Source organism: Lissotriton vulgaris, chromosome 7 (genome assembly GCF_964263255.1).
Source record: "Lissotriton vulgaris chromosome 7, aLisVul1.2, whole genome shotgun sequence".
In the NCBI taxonomy this organism is placed as follows: Eukaryota; Metazoa; Chordata; class Amphibia; order Caudata; family Salamandridae; genus Lissotriton; species Lissotriton vulgaris.
Genome location: NC_141695.1, coordinates 519,406,197 through 519,427,685, shown reverse-complemented (window position 1 = coordinate 519,427,685; position 21,489 = coordinate 519,406,197). Strand labels below are relative to the sequence as shown.

The 21,489-nt window shown below is 46.0% G+C and overlaps 1 protein-coding gene across 2 annotated transcripts in view; it reads left to right on the top strand.

Moving 5' to 3' along the window:
* Positions 1-21,489, top strand: part of LOC147701977 (ketosamine-3-kinase-like) — a 221,771-nt gene that overhangs the window by 31,682 nt on the left and 168,600 nt on the right. For both annotated transcript variants that reach the window (XM_086930604.1, XM_086930603.1), the window contains exon 2: positions 10,370-10,521. In XM_086930604.1, coding sequence (XP_086786730.1) covers positions 10,379-10,521 — 143 coding nt within the window. In that variant the 5' untranslated portion in view covers positions 10,370-10,378. The remainder of the gene's footprint in view (positions 1-10,369; positions 10,522-21,489) is intronic.

Sequence of the window (21,489 nt, the reverse complement as noted above, 5' to 3'; positions counted from 1 at the left end):
GACTTCCACTAGCAGTCACTGTTGGCCTGGCATTGCAGAGTGGTCGGTGAGAGGTGCTGGACGTGGTGCACATTGTCAGACGCCTCACACAATGTCCAACTCTAAGGGTGCCAAGATGCTCTCTCAACACAGACTTGACTGCTTTACGTATCAAAAAGCGAACTCTCCTGAAACAGTACACAAAGATAAGCCAAGCGCCGAGGCAGGGAGTCTACCTCCTGAGCACACCCTGAAGGACGTGATGGACGTCATCGCTGGATTGTGAGCCTCCATGGAGCAGCGCACCAACGCCATAACAGTGGAAGTCACCCTCATTAGAGCAGACCTTTCCAAGATGAGCGAGGTCACCTCATCTAGTCTCGTGGATGACGTTTCACAGCTACAAAACGAACTCCGGGATCTTCAAGCCTTCAAGAAGCAGGTGGAGGACAAACTGGATGATTTTGAAGGGCGATCAATGAGGAATAATGTGCGCATTATTGGGGTGCCGGAGCGAGCGGAGGCGCAGGCAGCGGACCGGTTTGTTGAAGCCCTCATCACCAACCACCTGTGCCCCAAAGGCATGTCTCGGTTATTTGTGGTCGAGAGGGCCCACAGAGTCCCTGGTGGAAGACCAAAGCTGGGGGCTCCTCCGCGACCAATCCTGGCCCGCCTACTAAATTTCAGAGGCCGGGATATAATTTTGCAGAACGCTAGAGCAGGCCTGCCACTCAAATATGACAATGCCACAATCTCCTTTTTTCCGGACTTCACTCAGAATGTTCAGAGGCTTCGTCGCTCCTTCTTCACAATCAAGAAGCCGCTTCGGGACAAGGGAGTAACATACTCAATGCTTTTTCCAGCTCGCCTGCGTGTGGAAGCCATGGGGAAGGCCTGGTTCTTCGATCCTGAGGAGGCGGGGGACTGGCTAGAGGGCTGGCGGGATGCGAGAGATCACAACGCCAGGTATGGTAACGGAGCGAAATGACTAAAGAGAGACTGCACTCGCTGACCTGGTAAGAAACTTTTTTCTTTTTTGTTTGTTTTTGGTTGTTAGTTGAAACAATGCACTTGGATATCTTGCACTCAATGCACATGGGTTATAACCACACACATGCCTGCACAACTAAAATGACTTAACTGGAATGTTAATGGACTAGGAGATAGGCAAAATCGCACACTGGTCCTTCAGTACCTTAAGCATCATTCCCCGGATGTGGCGCTCCTACAGGAGACCCACTTGAAAGGCCTTACCTGTAGAAGCCTCAATTGATGAGGATACTAGATGATCGCCCATGTAGGCTTTACCACCAGCTCACGCGGGGTGGGTGTCCTTTTGAAAACCACATGTCCCTTCACTTTACAATATACACGAACTGATGACGGGAGTAGATATGTAGTAGTCACGGGACGGTGGGAGGGACACATCCTCAATTTGATCTCGGTTTACGTCCCCCCCCAGTCTCCACCACGCAACCTTTACTGACCTTGGGACGCTGCTCTTGGGACTCCCAGATGGTCTTCTCCTGGTCGGTGAGGACTTTAATGCGCTAGGTTCGGGCTCCTTGGACCGACATCCCCCTAGGGACTTGAGTTCCTCTAATCGCTGGCTGACGGATTGTCTAGACTCCCTGGGACTCGCTGACACGTGGAGGGCGTTCCACCCCACCAGTATACAACACACTTTTTTCTCGTGGGCTCACAGGAGTTTCTCTCGTATTGATTATGTGCTTACCCCTGCCACGCAGGCAGCATATATCCGGGAGGTCAAACACCTAGCCAGGGGCATCTCAGATCATTCCCCATTTTGGGTACAAATGGGATTGGGAGAAACACAGTGGATGGGGGGTCGCGCCTATTAACCCATGGTATCTACGAAACCCACAGGTCAAAAAAGAATTCTTGAAATATTGCCGGCTGTATTTAAAAAAAAAAAACAGGGCTCGGTTGACTCTCCACAGATACGATGGGAGGCCTTTAAATCAGTTCTACGGGGTAGTGCCATTTCTCTCATTGTGGCGACCAGGAAAGAAAAACACAAAGAATTGGAGAAAATAGAGGCTGAAATATTAGACCTAGAAAGGCTCTCAGACGGGGATCTGTCTTCAGATAACACATAACAACAGGTAAAGCCAAGGAATGGGGTGAACACAGAAATGGTAGGATATACGAGTGAGGCGACAAGGCAGGCAAGCTGATCGCCTGGTTTGACAAGAAGGAAAGGGCAAGCAGACTAGTCCCTGAATTGACGAGAGACGGTGATGACATAATTAGAGACCCCATGGCAATAGCGGAAGCTTTTGCAGAACACTTTCGTACAATTTACGCATCTACGTCGCCCCTGGGGTAGGAGGATACTAAAGCCCTCCAGAGAGATATCAGATTGCCCGCGCTCTCCCCTGATGACAAATCATATCTAGCTAGTGACATAACGACTGAAGAGATGGCACAGGCCATTCGGAGTCTTAAACCAGCGAAAGCTATGGGACCCAAAGGGCTTCTCATCAAATTATACAAACTGTGTCCGGACATGCTCTCCCCACATCTGAAGGCTATGTACGATGAGAGTAGACGCATAGGCACCCTCCCGCCGGACCAACGTGTGGCCTCGTTGGTAGTTATTCATAAAGACGGCAAACCAAAGGACCTGTGCTCTGCATACAGACCCATCTCCCTTCTTAACGTGGAGCCCAAAATCCTCGCCAAGCTACTGGCAACTAGGCTAATCAAGGTCATAAATAGTTTAGTGCACGCCGATCAGTCTGGCCTTATGCCATAGCGGAATACCGCCCTTAACCTTCGGCAAGTGTATGGTGTATTGGGGAGGATTGACACGATACCGGAAGATGCCATTATACTATCCTTAGGCGCCTCAATGGCTTTTGACACCGTAGAGTGGCCATATCTCATGGCGGTGCTTGCAAAGCTGGGCTTTGGTCCTATCTTCATATACTGGATCAGACTACTATGCGCGGCACAGCAGGCACAGGTAGTAGTGAACTTATAGCAAATATAATGGGACCCCCTCAAGAATTAATCAGGCCAGGGGAAGGAACACAATGCGAAGAACAGATTTCCCTTCAAGGCCACATAAATGCAAATATGTCTCTAATTAATGAGATGATGGTGACAAAGGCACAATGATCTCTATCATTCTTTAAAAAATACGAATTTTCTTTCATTTTACCTTTTTTTAAAATTACTTATCATTGCTTTTTATGTATAGAAATCTCTTTAGTAATTCTTCACATATCGAAAATTACAATTTTTTTAAAAAGGAAAAACTTTTTTTTGATACATAAACTTTTCTTTAAATAGAATACATAAACAAGTGAAAAGAGAAAAAATAATGAGATTCATACAATTGATTGCTATATACAAGACCAATATCTGAACATATATCCACACGTCATAAGTGCCCCCGGTAATAAACAGTCCATTACAACATTCTCACCCATTCACAACATCCTGAACAGTCTCACCCTATCTACAAACATCACCACACCAACTGAAACAAGGAAGAAAAATCGTGAACACAGGTCTCAGAATTAATATGAGACCCCGCACTTGGTCGACGCGCGTTTCGGCGGCTCACGGCCACCTTCTTCAGGACCTCTTCCAATAAAAACAGCCAAAATATCCAGGGGACATAAAAGACTATGATTCAAAAGCTCAAAGGAGATTTCTTTAATAGTATCCTATGATAATTTTAGGATTCCTTTTTTTTGGGAACGTAGTCCAATATGATGTCCCTTATCGAGGGATATTCAGATGGTCACGATTATTATTAAGGGAAATTTATAAAGCGCCTGGTTACGCACGGATGGCGTGTCCCCGCGCTGTGGCGAGTGGAGTCAACAGAGTCGTGCCGCAAGGTCGGCTCGGCTTACTGTGTGTAAAGGTGGGTTTTTAACTTCTTCCTGAAGCCCAGTTCAGATGGCTCCAAGCGAAGGTCCAGTGGCAAGGCATTCCAGCTTTTCGGGGCCAGGTATCTGAAAGACCTACGTCCCATGCGTGCCTTTTTTATCCTGTGGACCTTTAGCAGCCCCATAGGAGGAACGCAGAGCGCAAGCTGGCGCGTACCGGGTGATCAAACCCTGAAGCGGAGCTGGTGCCTTACCACCCAAGATGCGGTGGCATGTGCAAAGGGCCTTAAACTCGACCCTGCTCCTTACTGGTAGCCAATGAAGGGCCTGAAGGGCTGCCTTGGATGCTGATCTCTTGATATAATAAAATCAGTGCATTGTCTTCAACTCTGTAGGTTGGCTGGTATCTCCATAGGGTCCTTTGTTTATAGCTCTCTTCTCAACTATGCGTGGGTAGACGCCTACCGCTACCTCCAAATAACCTAGCCACAGAAATACGAATACGTGCCGACGTGTCCCTCTCCTAAGTCGCCGGATAAGGAGATGACAACAAATACTCTGCGGCATTTGAACTCAGCCGGGGTACCCGCCAGGGGTGTCCTCTGTCACCATTATTATTTGCTTTATCCGTGGAGCCCCTGGCGGCGTGGATCTGACAGGATCCCGTTATCTGAGGGCTGAAGTGGTCTTTGGACTGGGAGTTACGCATCTCGCTGTATGGAGATGACATTCTCATTCTTTTAGCTCTCCCCTCCCCGTAGATCACTCAGGAGTATCCTGGACATCTTTGCAGTGTTTGGGCGGCACTCCGGCTTCTCGATCAATTGGGACAAACCAATAATGTATGTGCTTAAGGACGTTCCCCCTCGTCTCTTTGCTGATTGCCCCATTCAAACCGTACAAGATGGTTTTTGTTATTTGTGGATTTTTGTTACGCCTGACCCCAAACTACACTTTGACAGAAATCTGTGCCCGCCCTTACAAAGACTACGAAGTGATATCATTAATTGGAAGAAGCTGCCTCTTTCCCTCCTGGGACGGGCAGCTTTATTTAAAATGATGTCCCTACCCCGTTTCTTGTATGCACTACAAAATGCTCCCAACCCAGTGCCAGCCAGTTATTTTAGAGCAATTGAGAGTCTTCAAAGGTAGCTGATATGGAATGGGAGACCCCGAATAGCACATAGAAAACTGGTCCTCCACTGGTACGACGGAGGCTTAAGTCTCCCAGATATTATTAAAAAATATTACTGGGCTGCACAACTAGCAGCCATTAACCACGCCACCTATCGCGGCCCCTACGATCCAGGATATGCAATGGATATATGGCTCCTGACGGGCGGAACCTTTAGCGCTGCATTGTTCTCCCCAGGAAGAAACTACCACTCACAGGCCCTACAAGGCATGCTGTGAGGATTTGGCATGACGTCCAAAAAAGTATGGGTTGGAGTAGTAGACTAACACTTGCCACCCCACTGTGCGACTCGGAGCAATTAGGACAACTGAGGACCTCCAAGGTTTTGATAGATGGGACCTAATTGGCATATCACGAATTGGTGATCTGTGGACTGGGGGGGGGGGGGGGGGGGGGGGAGGGGGGGGTGAGGGGGGGGTGAAGTACCGTTTTTGACGTTACAACAGCGGTATGAAATGGCAGACACAAAACTTTTTCTGATACATGCCATGCCCTTTGCGCGGCTCTACCAAAGGGCACTTCGCTCCCCGACTCGTCCCCCCTGGAGGACAGACTCCTAGATGGATACTTGCCTGAAAAGACAATTTCCCTTACATATAAGAAGCTCTTACATCATACCCCGACCCCTTTGAACAATTGAGGAGACACTAGGTGGCCGACGGCTTTGAAATAGATGACGATGAATGGAGGGAGGCAGTAGCGTACCCCCGGGAGGTGTGTATATCTGCTCGACTGCGGCTGGTCCAACTTAGGATCCTCCATAGGACCTACATCACTGGACCACAATTGGTACATATGGGGAGAGGGGGAGGTGGTGAATGCTGTAGAGGGTGTGGACAGGTGGGTACATTTATACACATCCTTTGGGAATGTGACCGTATTCAGGGGTTTTGGCAAGAGATACATCGAACCTGTGAGCCGTCCTGAACAAACGTATACACCCGAGGCAAAGTGCTGTCTTCTTAATATATGGGAGCCTACTGATCTAACCAGCCCAGAGAGAACATGGGTTACCTTGGGTCTTAAAGCGGCAAAAAGGGACATTGTGCAACACTGGGGATCGGACACACCACCCACACTGACACAATGGAAGCAACATTTGGACTGGTGCATGTTTAGAGAGAAGACTGTCTACATCGCACGGGATGTCCAAAAAAGTGTTCCTCAATTTGGTGGCCCTGGAATGTGTATAGAGGAGAGATCTGTGAAGAGCCTCTGGTGCCCATTGAGGACGAGGACCTATCTTCCTAGGTCCAAGCAGGGAAACTGTCTTTCAATGTAACATTAATGGTTTACTATATGTGTATTGATGAAGCATGATGTTTTATATCTTTTTCTAACAGTGCTGCTGTCTCCTATAAATTAAAGAAAAAGAATTTATAGAAAAAAACAAGGGGCTGTCAGAGTTTTAGTAGAGGTAAATATGAGGGCTCAGCAGTTCATACATTAATCAAGGGTCAGCAGGGATGGTCTTGTGCTCATGAATTAAAAGGTGGTAGGGGTTTTACAGTGATTGACAGTTGGAACTTGCCCATTTAGATAGGCTGCGTTCACTAGAACGGGGTGATGTGTACTAAACAGTAAGATGGTAACTTAGGTTCAGCATTTACAGTCCTGGGTGTGTTCGTCCTAAAAGGGTAATTGCCAAAGAATGTGGGTGCCGTCTGTGAGAGAAGAGACGCAACAGCAGCCACAAATTGTACTGTGTTGTAGCATAGCACTTATATAGCACTTACAACTCCCACTTGGGGCTTTGAAGTGCTTACCCGCTCAAATACCAACCTACTCTGTGTAGAGTGTATGGTTGAAAATGTTTTGATTTTGTTTTGAGCTTATGACGCTAGGTTGACCACTGTAGGTGCAAGTATCCTATTATGGACACAGAACCTGGTAGTGTCATGGGGTGGGTTGTAGTAGAGAAAGACACACAAGTTGTAATTGTCATAAGTATTAAAACAAACCCTCAGCCACCAAATGCTAACTGTGTGTACACCAAAAAGAGGGTGTCATCCGTAAAGGTCCAGTAATCTACATAGCAACACGTGCGAGGCAGAGATGGTGTTATGAATATTGCCTACTGCTGAACAAATATAACCTCCATGAACGAGGAAAAGAGTAGAACAATCAGGGCTTGTAACCTGGAAAAAAACTACACAATCTTTAAAAGGCCTTGATTCCAGTTACTGCTAGGCCAAAGGAAGCCAAGTCCCACTGAAGCTCCCAAACACTGCCAAGGGCGAGAAAGTATCAGTTGTTGATCAGTGGATCTGTGTGACCGGGAAGTAAATCTGTTGGAGCAACCTAGAGACCTTTATTTTCAGGTATGATTGCCAGTTTGATTCATGTACACCAAATACACTTAACAAATCCATCTATTCTAGGTGTTGCAGTCTTTTGTTTTCATTGAACCAATTAGACGAAGTATCCAACGTAGGAGGAGCAAGAGGGCCAGATCCAAGTCCGGTTTTCAATCGCCACAGAGTTGTATTGTATTGTAAGATGCATTAACATACACATTATCTACATGGACATTATTTGCATGGTGGCTATCCTTAAAAAAGAACACTGGCTTGCTCTACCTGGTCCTACATTGGACTCCCCTACATTAGACAAACAGACCTGATGATTTGTAAGAAGAAAGCTTAGGGCCTGATGCATGATTTTTGGTGTGCATAGTGCGATCTGTTACCCCTATATCAAGGTGAGGAAGATACTTCTCTCAGAGTCCCTCTGTGGTTTCAGATATAATGTAAAGGTAAGCATCTTCTGTAGTCTAGATAGGTGGGATTAAGAGATAGGAATAGGAAGGCCTTGGAGAAAATATAAAAGGAGAGGCAAGACAGTCACTTAGCTGTGTTCATCGTTTATACCACTTATACTCAAAGTACGTCCTGGGGGCCACATGCGTCCCTCCTGCCCTTTACTTGCGGCCCCTGGTCAGCAGCAGCACTAGGCTGCGGTCTATTTCACTAAGCACCAACATCAAAAAGATGTTAGATAAACACTCACACATTTATTTAAAGGTTAAGTGAAGTTAGAGAAAGAAAGTAACTAGGATGTCCTGTACAACTTAACTTTACCAACATTCATTTTTAAATACATCTTGCAGCAAAAGTGTAAACATTTTATAAAGTCCATTCTAAATTAAAGAAGTGTATTTCATTAACATGCAGAGCCGTTTCTCCTTATTACATCAGATTATATTAGTACTTAGAGAAGTATTTTTTTTTGTTTAAAGTGATTGTTTTCAAACATGAATTAAAAAACATTATTTCTTCCCCCCACCCTGACAACAATGACAATATTGAGTCAGTTGTTATGTGCATCCTCTCGGGTGGCCTTGGTTCCTATTATACATGAACAACATTATAATTTATCAATTAAGCACAGGGAAGGATTTTGTAAAGCGCACATCCTGAAGTCATATTTTGAGGTCTTCCTATATGTGATAGTGAAGAAAAAGGAGGGAAAGTATAAACAATTGCCTATGATCACACAATTTGGTAAAGTGGGAAAGCCAGGATTAATCTCAGGTTTTCTGGTTTCACATTGTACAGTTCATCACTATATATAATATATATAATATATTGAATTCAAGAGTGCTGCTGCTTCGAAGGATCACACAACTGCAGGTAAGTTTTCACTTAATTTATTGCTTTGCCGAGGTTGAAAAGACATCCGTCATTATTTAACTTGTCCCAACGCGTTTCAGTGCTTCCTGCACTTTCATCAGGGGAATATGGCAGGGCGGATGTAAATGGCAGTTTTCGCCGTCTTTTAGTAAGAAACACGGAATGTACTTGGTAGTACTAAATCCCTTGCACAGCATTCTGGGATCAGTAGTTTAGCCAAAAAGTTCGTAACCGTAGTGGGTTCCGCCAAGGCATGTTTAGTGTTCAAGTTGCAGTGTCCTATTATCGGCGCACCGTCTGATTAGGTGCTTCAGTGCTCCCCGGTTGTACTTTTCTTCCTCGGTGATTTTCGCTCCTGCAGTCGCCTTAAGTACACATGGAATTCCCTGTACATGGCCCCTCCACCGACGGCTCCCTTCTCCTTTCCGACGCGGTGCTTCCTTCCACGACGCAGCTGTCGTGCAAAATGTTGAAATCAAGAGTGCTGCTGCTTCGAAGGATCACACAACTGCAGGTAAGTTTTCACTTAATTTATTGCTTTGCCGAGGTTGAAAAGACATCCGTGGACATTCGGTGGAGGGGCCATGTACAGGGAATTCCATGTGTACTTAAGGCGACTGCAGGAGCGAAAATCACCGAGGAAGAAAAGTACAACCGGGGTGCACTGAAGCACCTAATCAGACGGTGCGCCCATAATAGGACACTGCAACTTGAACACTAAACATGCCTTGGCGGAACCCACTACGGTTACGAACTTTTTGGCTAAACTACTGATCCCAGAATGCTGTGCAAGGGATTTAGTACTGCCAAGTACATTCCGTGTTTCTTACTAAAAGACGGCGGAAACTGCCATTTACATCCGCCCTGCCATATTCCCCTGATGAAAGTGCAGGAAGTACTGAAACGCGTTGGGACAAGTTAAATAATGACGGATGTCTTTTCAACCTCGGCAAAGCAATAAATTAAGTGAAAACTTACCTGCAGTTGTGTGATCCTTCGAAGCAGCAGCACTCTTGAATTCAATATATATATATATATATATATATATATATATATATATATATATATATATATTCATCTTCCCCTATAGCCACTGTACTACAGGCACTACCCTCCTGCCCCAACCACCACACTGCTGGCATCAATCAATGCGATCCTCGGTCACATCACAGACCAAAATGTTGGCCCATTGGAAAATGTTTGCGAGTGTCCAAGGTTTATACAATGGGGCTAGTAAATATACTTTAACAGTTCATCCCTTCACTTAGGAAAACATGTTTTAAAACGGTGCTCAATTAATTCAGTTTTCCATCTTTACAGGATAATGCCCGTATTTCAACAACGACTTCTTATTTGTTTTTAATTGCTTTCAAAGATTCTGAAACAATGCTAATACCTGGTGATGTGCAATGGGTCAAGTGGGGCGCATTCAAATACAAGTTTGTAGATTAACAAGAAAAATATTTCATTATATTTTATTTCGTTCTTAATAAGGATGGTACCCCCCATCTCCCTGTGTGGCACTTGTATTTACTTCCAGGTATTCAAAAATGACTCCTAGCATGTCCTAGACTTGGTGGGCAGGCAGAGCTGCAGCATTTAAAACATTTATTAGCTGGTATTTTCCTTTTCCCTTTCATGTAATATTAATCACTGGATGCTTCTAATGGTCTGATATCTGGTTTGGTATTTGACAGGCAAATAAAATGTTTACTGGAGAAATGGCTGGTTTGGAAGCTATCCTGCAGACTAAGACTGTGAAAGCCCCCAAACCAATCAAAATAATGGACTTGAAAGATGGTGGAACAGCATTTGCCATGGAGCATTTGGATATGAAGAGCCTTAACAGGTACGATTTTCTAATAAATGTTATGTAGCAAGACATTTCTAATTCCAGCACAATAGAAGTTACTGCATGGAATAGAACAGACCACGCTGCACCTTAAGTCATTTTTATCAGCAAAATAACTACTTATAAATCTGTTTCAAGTTTAGTACACCTGGTTTATCACACAGTCAACATGTAGTTTCAAAGCACAGACTACATGTTAAGGCAAGTGAAACACTAGTTTGATTTATTTTCTTCAAAACATTTTTATTGAATAATTTTCAAACTCACACAATTGTATAGCATCTGTGTGTATTATTCGGATGTGCCAATTATATGTCTGTTTAAATAATTGTGGTCTTAACTTTTATTGTGAGCAAAGACAAAAGATCAATACGCATAAGGATAGGAGGAGCAAAGTCTCCCAGGGCATATACCCTCCTTGTTGAAGCACATAAAGTCACAATGAGTACCCTAGCTTACCTAATTTAGACGTATAAAGGAGTGGAAAAAGAAAGAAACTCTCCAGCATGCTCTTAAGTATTTTGGAAAGCTGGACTCACTCACAATGCATCGCGGGATGCTTCATCATAGCCAACTTAATCACACCATACCACTCTTGGTGACTCAACCTGTTTTTATTAAACTTGTTTATTCAGTTTTCAAAACAATACAAAACAAATTGGCACAGCATTGCATTATTAAGCACGTTCTCAGTATTAGTGTGGTAAGTTTGGGGACAGAAGCTTCCCAGGTGAGGGCAAAACAACAGGAGGAAGGGGCCAATACCAGGCATCCACATATTTTGTGGCACTACATGAGGGAATAATGCATGTAGCTGAGCTATTCGTAGTTCTTAAGTGGACCTACCAGCAGTAGAGGGAGCAGTCAGCTGTCACAGCAGAGGCTGTCACCTCCCTCCTGTGTGGCAGAGTCAAACCTGTGTTGTAGCCACCCAACTTGGGGACTCTACCTGTTAAGGGAGTTCTTAAATACATATTTTGCTGTAATAGTGAATGGGTCCAGAAAAAAATATCTCAAGGTATACCCAGAGGATTTTTTCCTTTATTAATTTGGGAATCTTAAATATCATTAAAAATATAATCTGGGGGTAAAACTAGAATAGTTATGGTTGTTACCTCTCAAGGGCTAGCCAACATGTTTCGGCCGGATTCACAGCCCATACGTGTCTTCAGGACTTAAAGGTATCCCTGCCTACCTAATCTGAGTGCATGCATATGGGGCCTATTGCTTCCATACCGTAAATGTATTTTACTTTTTGGGAACACCTGCTGGAAAGAATAAAAAACACAAGAATAACGTTATTCTGTTAATTTGCACTCCAATCAATTGAAAGAATAAAGTTGTGTTCAGTGTGTGCTGTGCAAACACGCATCCTTGGTGAACACTGCAAACACGAACACCCTGAGCGTTTGAATTTATCCCTTCTCACACGTGAGCATGATGTTGTTACATTAAGCAATGTTTTTTGTGTGTTTCTTTTGGGTTTTTTTTGCTGCACTTATTCTGACTTTGGGTGGATTCAGACATGTTTCAGCAATGTGGGGCAGATCCCCTGTGGGGACACACTATGTGAGGAGAAGGATAAAGAGTCGACCTCATCGTGTTACTGGGAATTATTTATATGGATGGTTAATATTATTCATGTGTGACCACCACTCTGATTAAGGTGCCTCCTACTCTGGGTATAATCTTTGAGAGACCTAAAATTGAGACCAACTGTTAGTGATGTCACTTGCTTCTTATGCCTGGGGGGGGGGGGGCATTATTCTCATATTATCTCTTTCTCTTTTTAGTCTTTGGTAAAGTGATAACATTGCAACATAATACAAACATTTAATGGAACACCAAATAGCGGGTATTTTCAAGGTGCAGTGAATAATTCAATGGATTTAAATTATTATTGTAAAGAGTGGCGCCTTTTTGTATATGCACCTTTGTAATTGCACCACTCTTTAATCTTAGTTGTGTAAGGGAGATGGCCAAGAAGTGCTCAGCATGTGTTGCATGCAAATGGACTTTCAGGTGAAATAGTACAATTCTCTTGAGCAATGTCTGGATGTTATGTAAACAGACACACATGGTTTGACCCACTAATAAGGGCCATTTTAGTGAGCGGCATAGCTACTCTTCGATATCCTAGAAAGTATGGCATGGAAGTGGACATACATGATGAGTAACAGTTGAGAGTTGCCTAAAAGACTACTCTTGTGTAGTAGCTTGGTTACAAAGGATCAGATATGTTTTTCGAACTGTGGTGATGAGGGTGAAGGGTTTAATTTAAGCTCGTGGCCAGTGCCGATCTCTTGCTTCAGTAGCTATATTGCGGTAGTACGCTACCCTGTGTATACAGTCCACGTATGCATAATAAAATGCCACTTACTTCGTCAAGGAGAAACTGCAGCTAATCTAACTACGTAGCTCCCGCATGGCAGTTGCCGTAAACTGCTGCGTTTACTTACCGGTAATAGCATTACTCTAAGACCTTCTCTCGACGTAATGGCTCACACAGTGAGGCCCCCGTGCCTCCAATCACAAATATTTCCAATGCAAAAAATCCCCCCCTTACCTCCAGTTCCGTACCAAGCCCAAACACCACACAGTTCGACCTGACTATGAGGAGGCATCACCATTGTACACAAAAACACCCTCTGCATCATAACCAGCTCGGATGACAACTCAACCACCATGGAGCGCCTCCACTTCCAGATCCAAACCAACCTGAAACCACCCTCCACGGCACACTCCTATACAGTGACCTCCCGGACCCGCCCCCATTCAGCGAACTAGTCGACTTCATCGCACACCACGCTCTCGCCTCCATGAACTACATCACCCTCGGAGACCTCAATTTCCACCTGCACAACCTCGATGACCACGACACATCATCCCTACTAGAGAACCTCGCCACCATCGGACTCAAGCAAGAGGTCACCTCTCCAATCCACTCAGCCAGACCCACACTCAGCCCCATCTTCTGTGCAAGCAGCAACATTTCCTTTAGCCACACCTCCGAACTACAGTGGAATGACTACTGCTGCATCCATTTCACCTTCACCAAACCCACCGTACATGAGCACACCCACTGCCACCCTTGCAGAAGCTGGAACAAGGTCATTAAGACCTGCTCACCACCACCCTAGCTGCAACCCCACCACTGACATGACGCCTCCCACGCCTCTAGACGCAGCCTCCACTCATGGATCTCCAACTGCGCCAACCCACTGGCCCCCATCAGGAAGCCCTCAGGCAAGCAACCCTCAAGACCCATCCCCCTACTCCTCTTCCCAGCCAAAGTCATCGAGAAGGCCATCAACACCCAACTCTCCGAGTTTACAGAATCAAACAACATCTTGTACTTCTCCCAATCTGGATTCAGAGGTAACCACAGCACCGAGACCACGCCCCTCTCCAACACAAATGACATCCGCATCTTCCACAACAGAGGCAAAACCACAGCCCTCATCCCCCTGGACCTCTCGGCCGCTTTCAATAACGCCTTCTACGACACCCTCTGCGCTAGACTTCACGACACGGGCATCCGTGACAAAGCCCTCAATTAGATCCACTCCTTCCTCACTGTTCGAACACAGAAAGTCAGACTTCCACCGTTTCTCTCAGAACCCCCAGAAATCAGCTGCGGAGTGTCACAGGGCTCCTCCCGGAGCATCCCCTTTCAACATCTATATGGCCCCACTTGCAACCATCGTCAGAAACCACAGACTCAACATAGTCTCCTATGCCGACATCACCCAACGGATTGTCTCCATCTCCGACAAACCCACAGCCCGCAAGAACAACTTCCACAGCGGAATGAAGGCAGTAGAGGACAGTTGCCTCAAGTTCAACTCGGACAAGACAGAAGTCCTCATCCTGGGCCACAATCCCTTTGACTGGGATGACACCTAGTGGCCCGCAGCGCTCTGTAAACCACCCCCACAACCACGGACCACGCACGAAACCTTGGCATCATCCTCGACTCCTTGCTTTTAATGATCAACGTCGTTGCTCCACAGCTTTGGAACATCTTGCCGATGGAGATGAAGACCTTACCCTCTCTAGCGCTGTTCAAAAAGGCCCTTAAAACGTGGTGCTTCTCGAGAGCTTACACAGGTTGAGCTGCAGGGTCTTTGTTATGATCTGGATTTGGAATTAGGCGCCTTGACGCCCATTGGGCTATGTTTGCGCACGATAAGATCCCTTTTATTATTATTATTATTATTATTATCGCCAGGTCAACACTGTCTCGTCCTCCTGCTCCCCACCGAGACAAGTAATACAGTCACCTACGCACTCGCCAGCAGCAGACTCAACTACAGCAATGCACTCTATGCCGGCAGCACGAATAAACTCCAAAGAAGCTGCAAAACATCCAAAACGCCTCAGCCAAAAGTATTACCTACAAGCTCCTCACACACGCCTGCAAAGCCCTCCACAATGCCGGACCGCATACCTCAACCACCTGCTCTTCTTTGAACCCCCACCAGACATCTCCGCTCCGCCCAGCTGGCCCTGGCCACCATCCTATGGATCAGCCGGACCGCTGGTGGAGTAAGAGCCTTCTCCTACCTCGCTGCAAGGACCTGGAACTCCCTTCCTCTGCATCTCAGGCAATTACCACCTCTGCCTTCAATTCATTAAAGACCGCAAGACCTCTCTATGACTGAACAGCCTCTCCTTCGCCCCAGCCCCAGCCCCTGCAGCTCATTGAGACCCTTAAGGGTGAGTAGTTGCGCTCTTGAAAACCCTTATTGATTGATTGGTCCGAAAGGGCTGGAGGGTGGGCCCGAGTCATCACAACGAGAGAAGGATTCAGAGTAAATCTAATACCAGTAAGTAATCACAGCATTACCCCTTCATCCCTCTCGCCGTGCTGACTCACATACTGAGATGTACCCAAGCCAAAATAAACGGACCAGGACAAAAGCACAGAATGCATACACAAGTTTAATCGAAAGGCAAGAAACAGTTTACAGCATGTAAGTCAGCACCCGGGAACCCAAAAGATCAGGGACTTTGGTACCCTGGACCCACCTATAATGGGACACAAAAGTAGAAGGAACGGCCAAAGTGGCAGCCTGACAGATCTCCTGCAAAGAAGCCCCCTGCACCTCAGCCATGGAAGCAGACATTCCCCTTGTAGACCTTCCCTGGATCCCTAGAGGAGAAGACAGACTAAACTACTTGTAAGCCAACAAAATCACAGACTTCATTCACCTGCTCAAGGTCTGAGTCGAAGGCTTGGCCCTTATTTGGGCGGGACCAAATTTAAAAAATCCGGAGAGACCCCGAACTCCTGCAAACCTGTCCAGGTAAATCAGAACTGCCCCACTCACTTGCAGTGAATGAAGGGCTTCTTGCTCAGGAGACTGAGGATCTGGGCAAAACACTGTAAGAATCACCTCTTGCTGACAATGGAACAAAGAATTCACTTGGGCACAAAACCCGATCCAAACGATGAACAAGCCTGTCTTCGAATACACAAAAAAGGAGACAAACAAGACAATGAGCCCAACTCCCCCGGCCTGCGAGCAGACATGACAGCCACCAGAGCGCCTGCAAGGTCATCAAGCGTAACCCTACAGATGCCAATGGCTCATAAGGGAGATACTGAAGAGCCTGCAACACCAGCAGCAGATCCCAAGATGGACACACCACCTGTGGGACTGGACAGAGATTGGAAAATCCCTTTAAGATCCTGGAAACCATGGAGCTTGAAAAGCCTTAATTGCCGACCATGGCACTTTAAGAGAAGCAGGGTTCCGACCCAGCTGGAAACCTTGCTGGAGAAAGTCCGTCTCTTGAGGCTGGGAAACAGACAGAGGAAGCAACTGTCGTGGAACACACCAAGCCTGGAACGTTTTCCAGTGCCTAGCATAAGAAGACCTGGTAGACAACCATCTGGACACCAGCAAAGAAGAGGAAACCGAAGCTGACAGACCCTACAACGTCAAGCCTCCCTGCTCAACTTCCAATCTGTCAACTTTAGCCTCCCCAAGGAGGGCACCTGGACACACGGACACCTCAGGGGAGACATTACCCATGGTAACCTCTATTCCCGACCCACCTTTATCTCCATCAACACAGGAAACCAGACAGAGTGAATCCATGCTGGAGCCACCAGCACAACCTGTGCCTTCTCCCTCCAACCCTAAACCTCTGGATCAAAGGCAACGGAGGGAAAGCAAACATCAGGCCCACCGGCCACACACACTACAGAGCATCTACCCCGAAAGTAGACTCCTCCCACCCACAGGAAATATACTGGGAAAGTAGCGCATTGCCAGGGCTCGCAAACCGGTCCACCCAGGGCCGAACCCACAGCTGACCCATTTTGGCAAATATTGGGGGAGAAAGACAAAAGTCCTGAGTGGAGGGAATCTTCCTGCTCAAGCGATCAGCCTGACTATTCATAGCCCCCTGAATAAAGACTTCCCTCAACACACCCACATTTGACTAAGCCCAGAGGAACAGACAATCCGAAATTGCAGACAATGACAGGGCCCTTGTCTGCCATAGGTGGACAAACGGACCGAAGGAGGTTTAGCCATCAGAAACAGGGCCATGTGAGCTCCCCACAATCCCGCCAGCACTGCGTGGCTAGTAATAGAACCGCAGTGAAACGCTGGAGCACTTGCCCCGCGCTTTTCTATAGATGGGACACAAAAAAAGGAACAGGAAGTAATTTATGAGTTGGTACTGTTTGTGTTTGGAGGCACAGGTTCAGCACTCTGTGAGTCTGCATGGCGAGAGGGACAAAGGGTTAATCGAAGGTACCATTTGGCCAATTTATCCATAGACACAGTGTGTAGCTAGGCAGGGCGTGACTCTACCCCACTGTAATTACATCATTCCATCGTAGGATCGGTGGATCCAAACAAAAGATTCACCACAGTGGCCATGAAGTAATTCAATTGTCATTAGAGAAGTGGATCATTCACCTGACAAAGCCAAATGCTCTTGAAGGTAAATAATGCTCCTGGCCTTGGATGCCAAAAAGGCGTTTGACAGGGTGCATTGGCCCTATTTAGAGGCAACACTCAAACACTTTGGGGCAATATTCTGCACCTGGGTCCTCAGTTACTATGGAGCACCACAAGCGGTGGTGTGGGTCAATGGGCAGACCTCTGTCCTTTTTGCTACACTCAGGGAAACTCGGCCAGGGCGCCTGCTGTCACCCCTATTGTTTGCCATGTATATCAAGCCTCTGGCCATACTGGACAATCCGGCGGTGAGGAACACACCGAATACCTCAGTACCGATAACGTAATAGTTGACCTATCCGGGCCCTCCCAGCCTTCCTGGCAGAAATCGACTTTGGAAAAGCTGCCAGATTCCACATTAATCTCCAGAAATCACAGACCCTCAACTTCTCGGTCCCTCCAGCGACAAAGACGTTGCTGGATCACCAATACCAGATTTAATGGTCAATTACCTCCATCACTTATCTGGGGGTCCAATTGGCCCTGACAGTGAAAGCGACAGCAGCCCTCAACTATAAAACCATTCTCCGGGCGATATGGATGAATTTGGCCCAATGGAAACACTATCGGCTGTCCTGACTTGGCTGAGTGGCAGCATTAAAGATGACTGCCCTCCTCGCTTCATTTGGGCGGATGGGAGGCCTCACATGGGTTATCGGTCCACACGAGAGGGAGGTCTGGGTTTCCCCAACCTCCTACATTACTATCAGTCTGTGCAACTCTGCAATATGGTGGAATGGACCAGGGTGGAGTCAGAGAAACATTGGCTGTTTATTGACAGGGCGGTAGCTGGGGAACATCTGTGGAACCTCCTACATTACTACCAGGCTGTGCAACTCTGCTATTTTGGAAAGGACCAGGGTGGAGTCAGAGAAACATTGGCAGTTTATGGACAGGGCGGTAGCTGGGGAACATTTGTGGAATTTCCTGGTTCTGCGACGCACACAGGGAGCATGGGATCTTTACTCTTCCCCGGTCACTAAAGCCACTCTTGAAGTGTGGGATCGGGTGGCCCAATTGTTTCTATGTCTACGTGTTAGGCAGACAAGCTTGGACAAATTTTGACATGTAAAACTCTGTCATCGTTCCCTTTCCCACTGACCCTAATAGTGGGTAATGCAGACTTTACACTGGGGCTAGATCCCACCGCGTTCCGGCCATGGCAAGCAGCGGGGGGCTGATCCATCAGCCATTTCTTTGATGAGGAGGGCCCCATCTCCTTTGATAAGCTGCGTGAAGATTATTCACTGTCAGAAATGAAGAGAATGCACTACCTTCAAGTCCTTCATTGGCTCACTCACCCGTCTATTCATGACAGGGCACAGTGCCCATTCATCCTTTTAAGAAACAGCTCGGAACTAAGACCTCTGACAGTCTCCTTATCACTGACCTATACGCTACTCTCCAACACCTTAATCCTGTGACGACGAGCTCAGGACATAAGCAATAGGAGCTTGAATTAGGACGGACGCACCAAGAATGGGATGTGATCTACTACAGGACTCAACATACAGCATGCAACACTGCCAGTATTGAGACTGCTACTAAAATAGCTACATACTGGTACCTTACTTCAATGTGACTACACAAGGGCAACCCTGTGTGCAGCGCCGACTGCTGGAGGGGTTGTGGGTCACCCAGGTTGTTTCTTCCTTTTTTGTTGGACCGCCCCAAGCTTACATGATTTTGGGACACGATATTGACTGATATACATACTTACCTCGACATTCAGTTGCCTCGCTTCCCCGCATATGTTATCCTGGGGCTCCCGAATGCACATACCTTCCAGCTTAAATCCTGTAGGGGCAACAAATTGGTCTAGCTTTAAGGGCAGCCCTACAAAACATCTTCTCACATTAGGGCAATGAAAAGCTTCCGACACATCTCGGATGGTTGCATCTACAATGGCACATATTAGGGATGGAGATATTAACTCTCACACTGACTAATCAGGGTGACTCCTACAGAGAGCTTTGGCATCCTTACATTGCTCTTCTTTCTGCGGAGTTCAGGGAGCTGACTTGCCCCAGATACCTGCACCTTTGGAGCTTGGTGGAACCTGGCACCTCGGTACTGACAAGGGTGGAAGGCAAATGGTGCGTTAACAACACAATGACATTGGATGTGAGTACTCCACAGTGTTGGTTGGGTAGTGGGTGGAGGTTTTGTTGGGCTCTTTGATTTCGATTTGTTTTTGTATTGGAGCGGGATCTCATTTACTGTTTGCTGGTTTGTATTTTTTGGCATGCAGTAAAACAGATTTGAACCACAAAAGCATGTGTTAAAACCTATTGGCCTTTTAGGGTGGATTCATTGTACACCGTGTTAATGCAGTTGATAAGTATTTTGTTACATTTAATTTCACAGATTATTTTAGTTGTTTTATTTTGTTTAGTCCCAGAGACTAACTTTGTGGGTAGACGATTTGCCTTTGATAATCCTTGCTAATCCCTCTTATGATAGTCTGATGGGTTTAGTTGTCTGTCAGGCTCTAATAAACAAAAAAAATTGTATAAAAATAAATGTATATATATATATATATATATATATATATTCAAAACAAAGCACAGGGTCCTGCTGGGATTCTTCTCCCGGGCCAGGTGGCGCATAGAGATCGGCGGACCACAGAAAGCCGATACCGTATAATCCAAGAATCGCCTCACAGCAATAGACAAATGCGCACTCAGGAATCCATAATTAGCATAAAGAGTTTATTCTCAGGTTAACACGCTACGCGTTTCGACACACTTGTGCCTTGATCACACGTGAACCACCCTGGTCGGTGTGGCTGGTTATGCACAGCAAAAAACATAGAAGAGGTGACTAACATTGCTAACGCGCCAGGTCATTTTCACAACAAATGGTACCGCCATCTTGGAATGGGGAACCACGCGCTATTACTGTGTTATACCATAAGCATTGCCATCAAGTGTTAAAGTACATTGCATATTAATACGGCAAATTACATTGATAGCTACATTCTTAACTCTCAACATGGTGCAGTGCCTAAGAGTTGGGTCGGGTTAAGTTACACCCTTATGTATATAAACCAGTCTTTCGACAGCAGGGACAGAGTGCACTTCTAGGTGAAATAAAGTTCGACTTTCATACAACTTTATTTCACCTAGAAGTGCACTCTGTCCCTGCTGGCATGGCCTCGTTCTTGCACCATGATATGAGTTAGTTAGGGGTGAATTAGACGATCTGTATGATGTGAATACAGAGTCCTTGGGCACTAGACCGAATGGATTGCTTGCCTTATAAGATCTTTTTCGAAAGACTGGTTTATATACATAAGGGTGTAACTTAACCCGACCCAACTCTTAGGCACTGCACCATGTTGAGAGTTAAGAATGTAGCTATCAATGTAATTTGCCGTATTAATATGCAATGTACTTTAACACTTGATGGCAATGCTTATGGTATAACACAGTAATAGCGCGTGGTTCCCCATTCCAAGATGGCGGTACCATTTGTTGTGAAAATGACCTGGCGCGTTAGCAATGTTAGTCACCTCTTCTATGTTTTTTGCTGTGCATAACCAGCCACACCGACCAGGGTGGTTCACGTGTGATCAAGGCACAAGTGTGTCGAAACGCGTAGCGTGTTAACCTGAGAATAAACTCTTTATGCTAATTATGGATTCCTGAGTGCGCATTTGTCTATTGCTGTGAGGCGATTCTTGGATTATATATATATATATATATATATATATATATATATATATATATATATATATATATATATATATATATATATATATATATCCAAAACTATGCAGGTTCCCAAAATTTGACAAGCAGCCACACACGAACACATTTCAATGTTCTTTATTCCATCAACTTGCCAGCAGGTACAAAACAGCGAAGTTCTCCCCCATCTGCTGCCAAACGCGTTTCGAGAGCAACGGCTCTCTTCGTCAGTGGCAAAGTGCTCCTTGATCCATGGCACGCCTCATAAGTTCACAGTCCCCGCCCACTGGGCG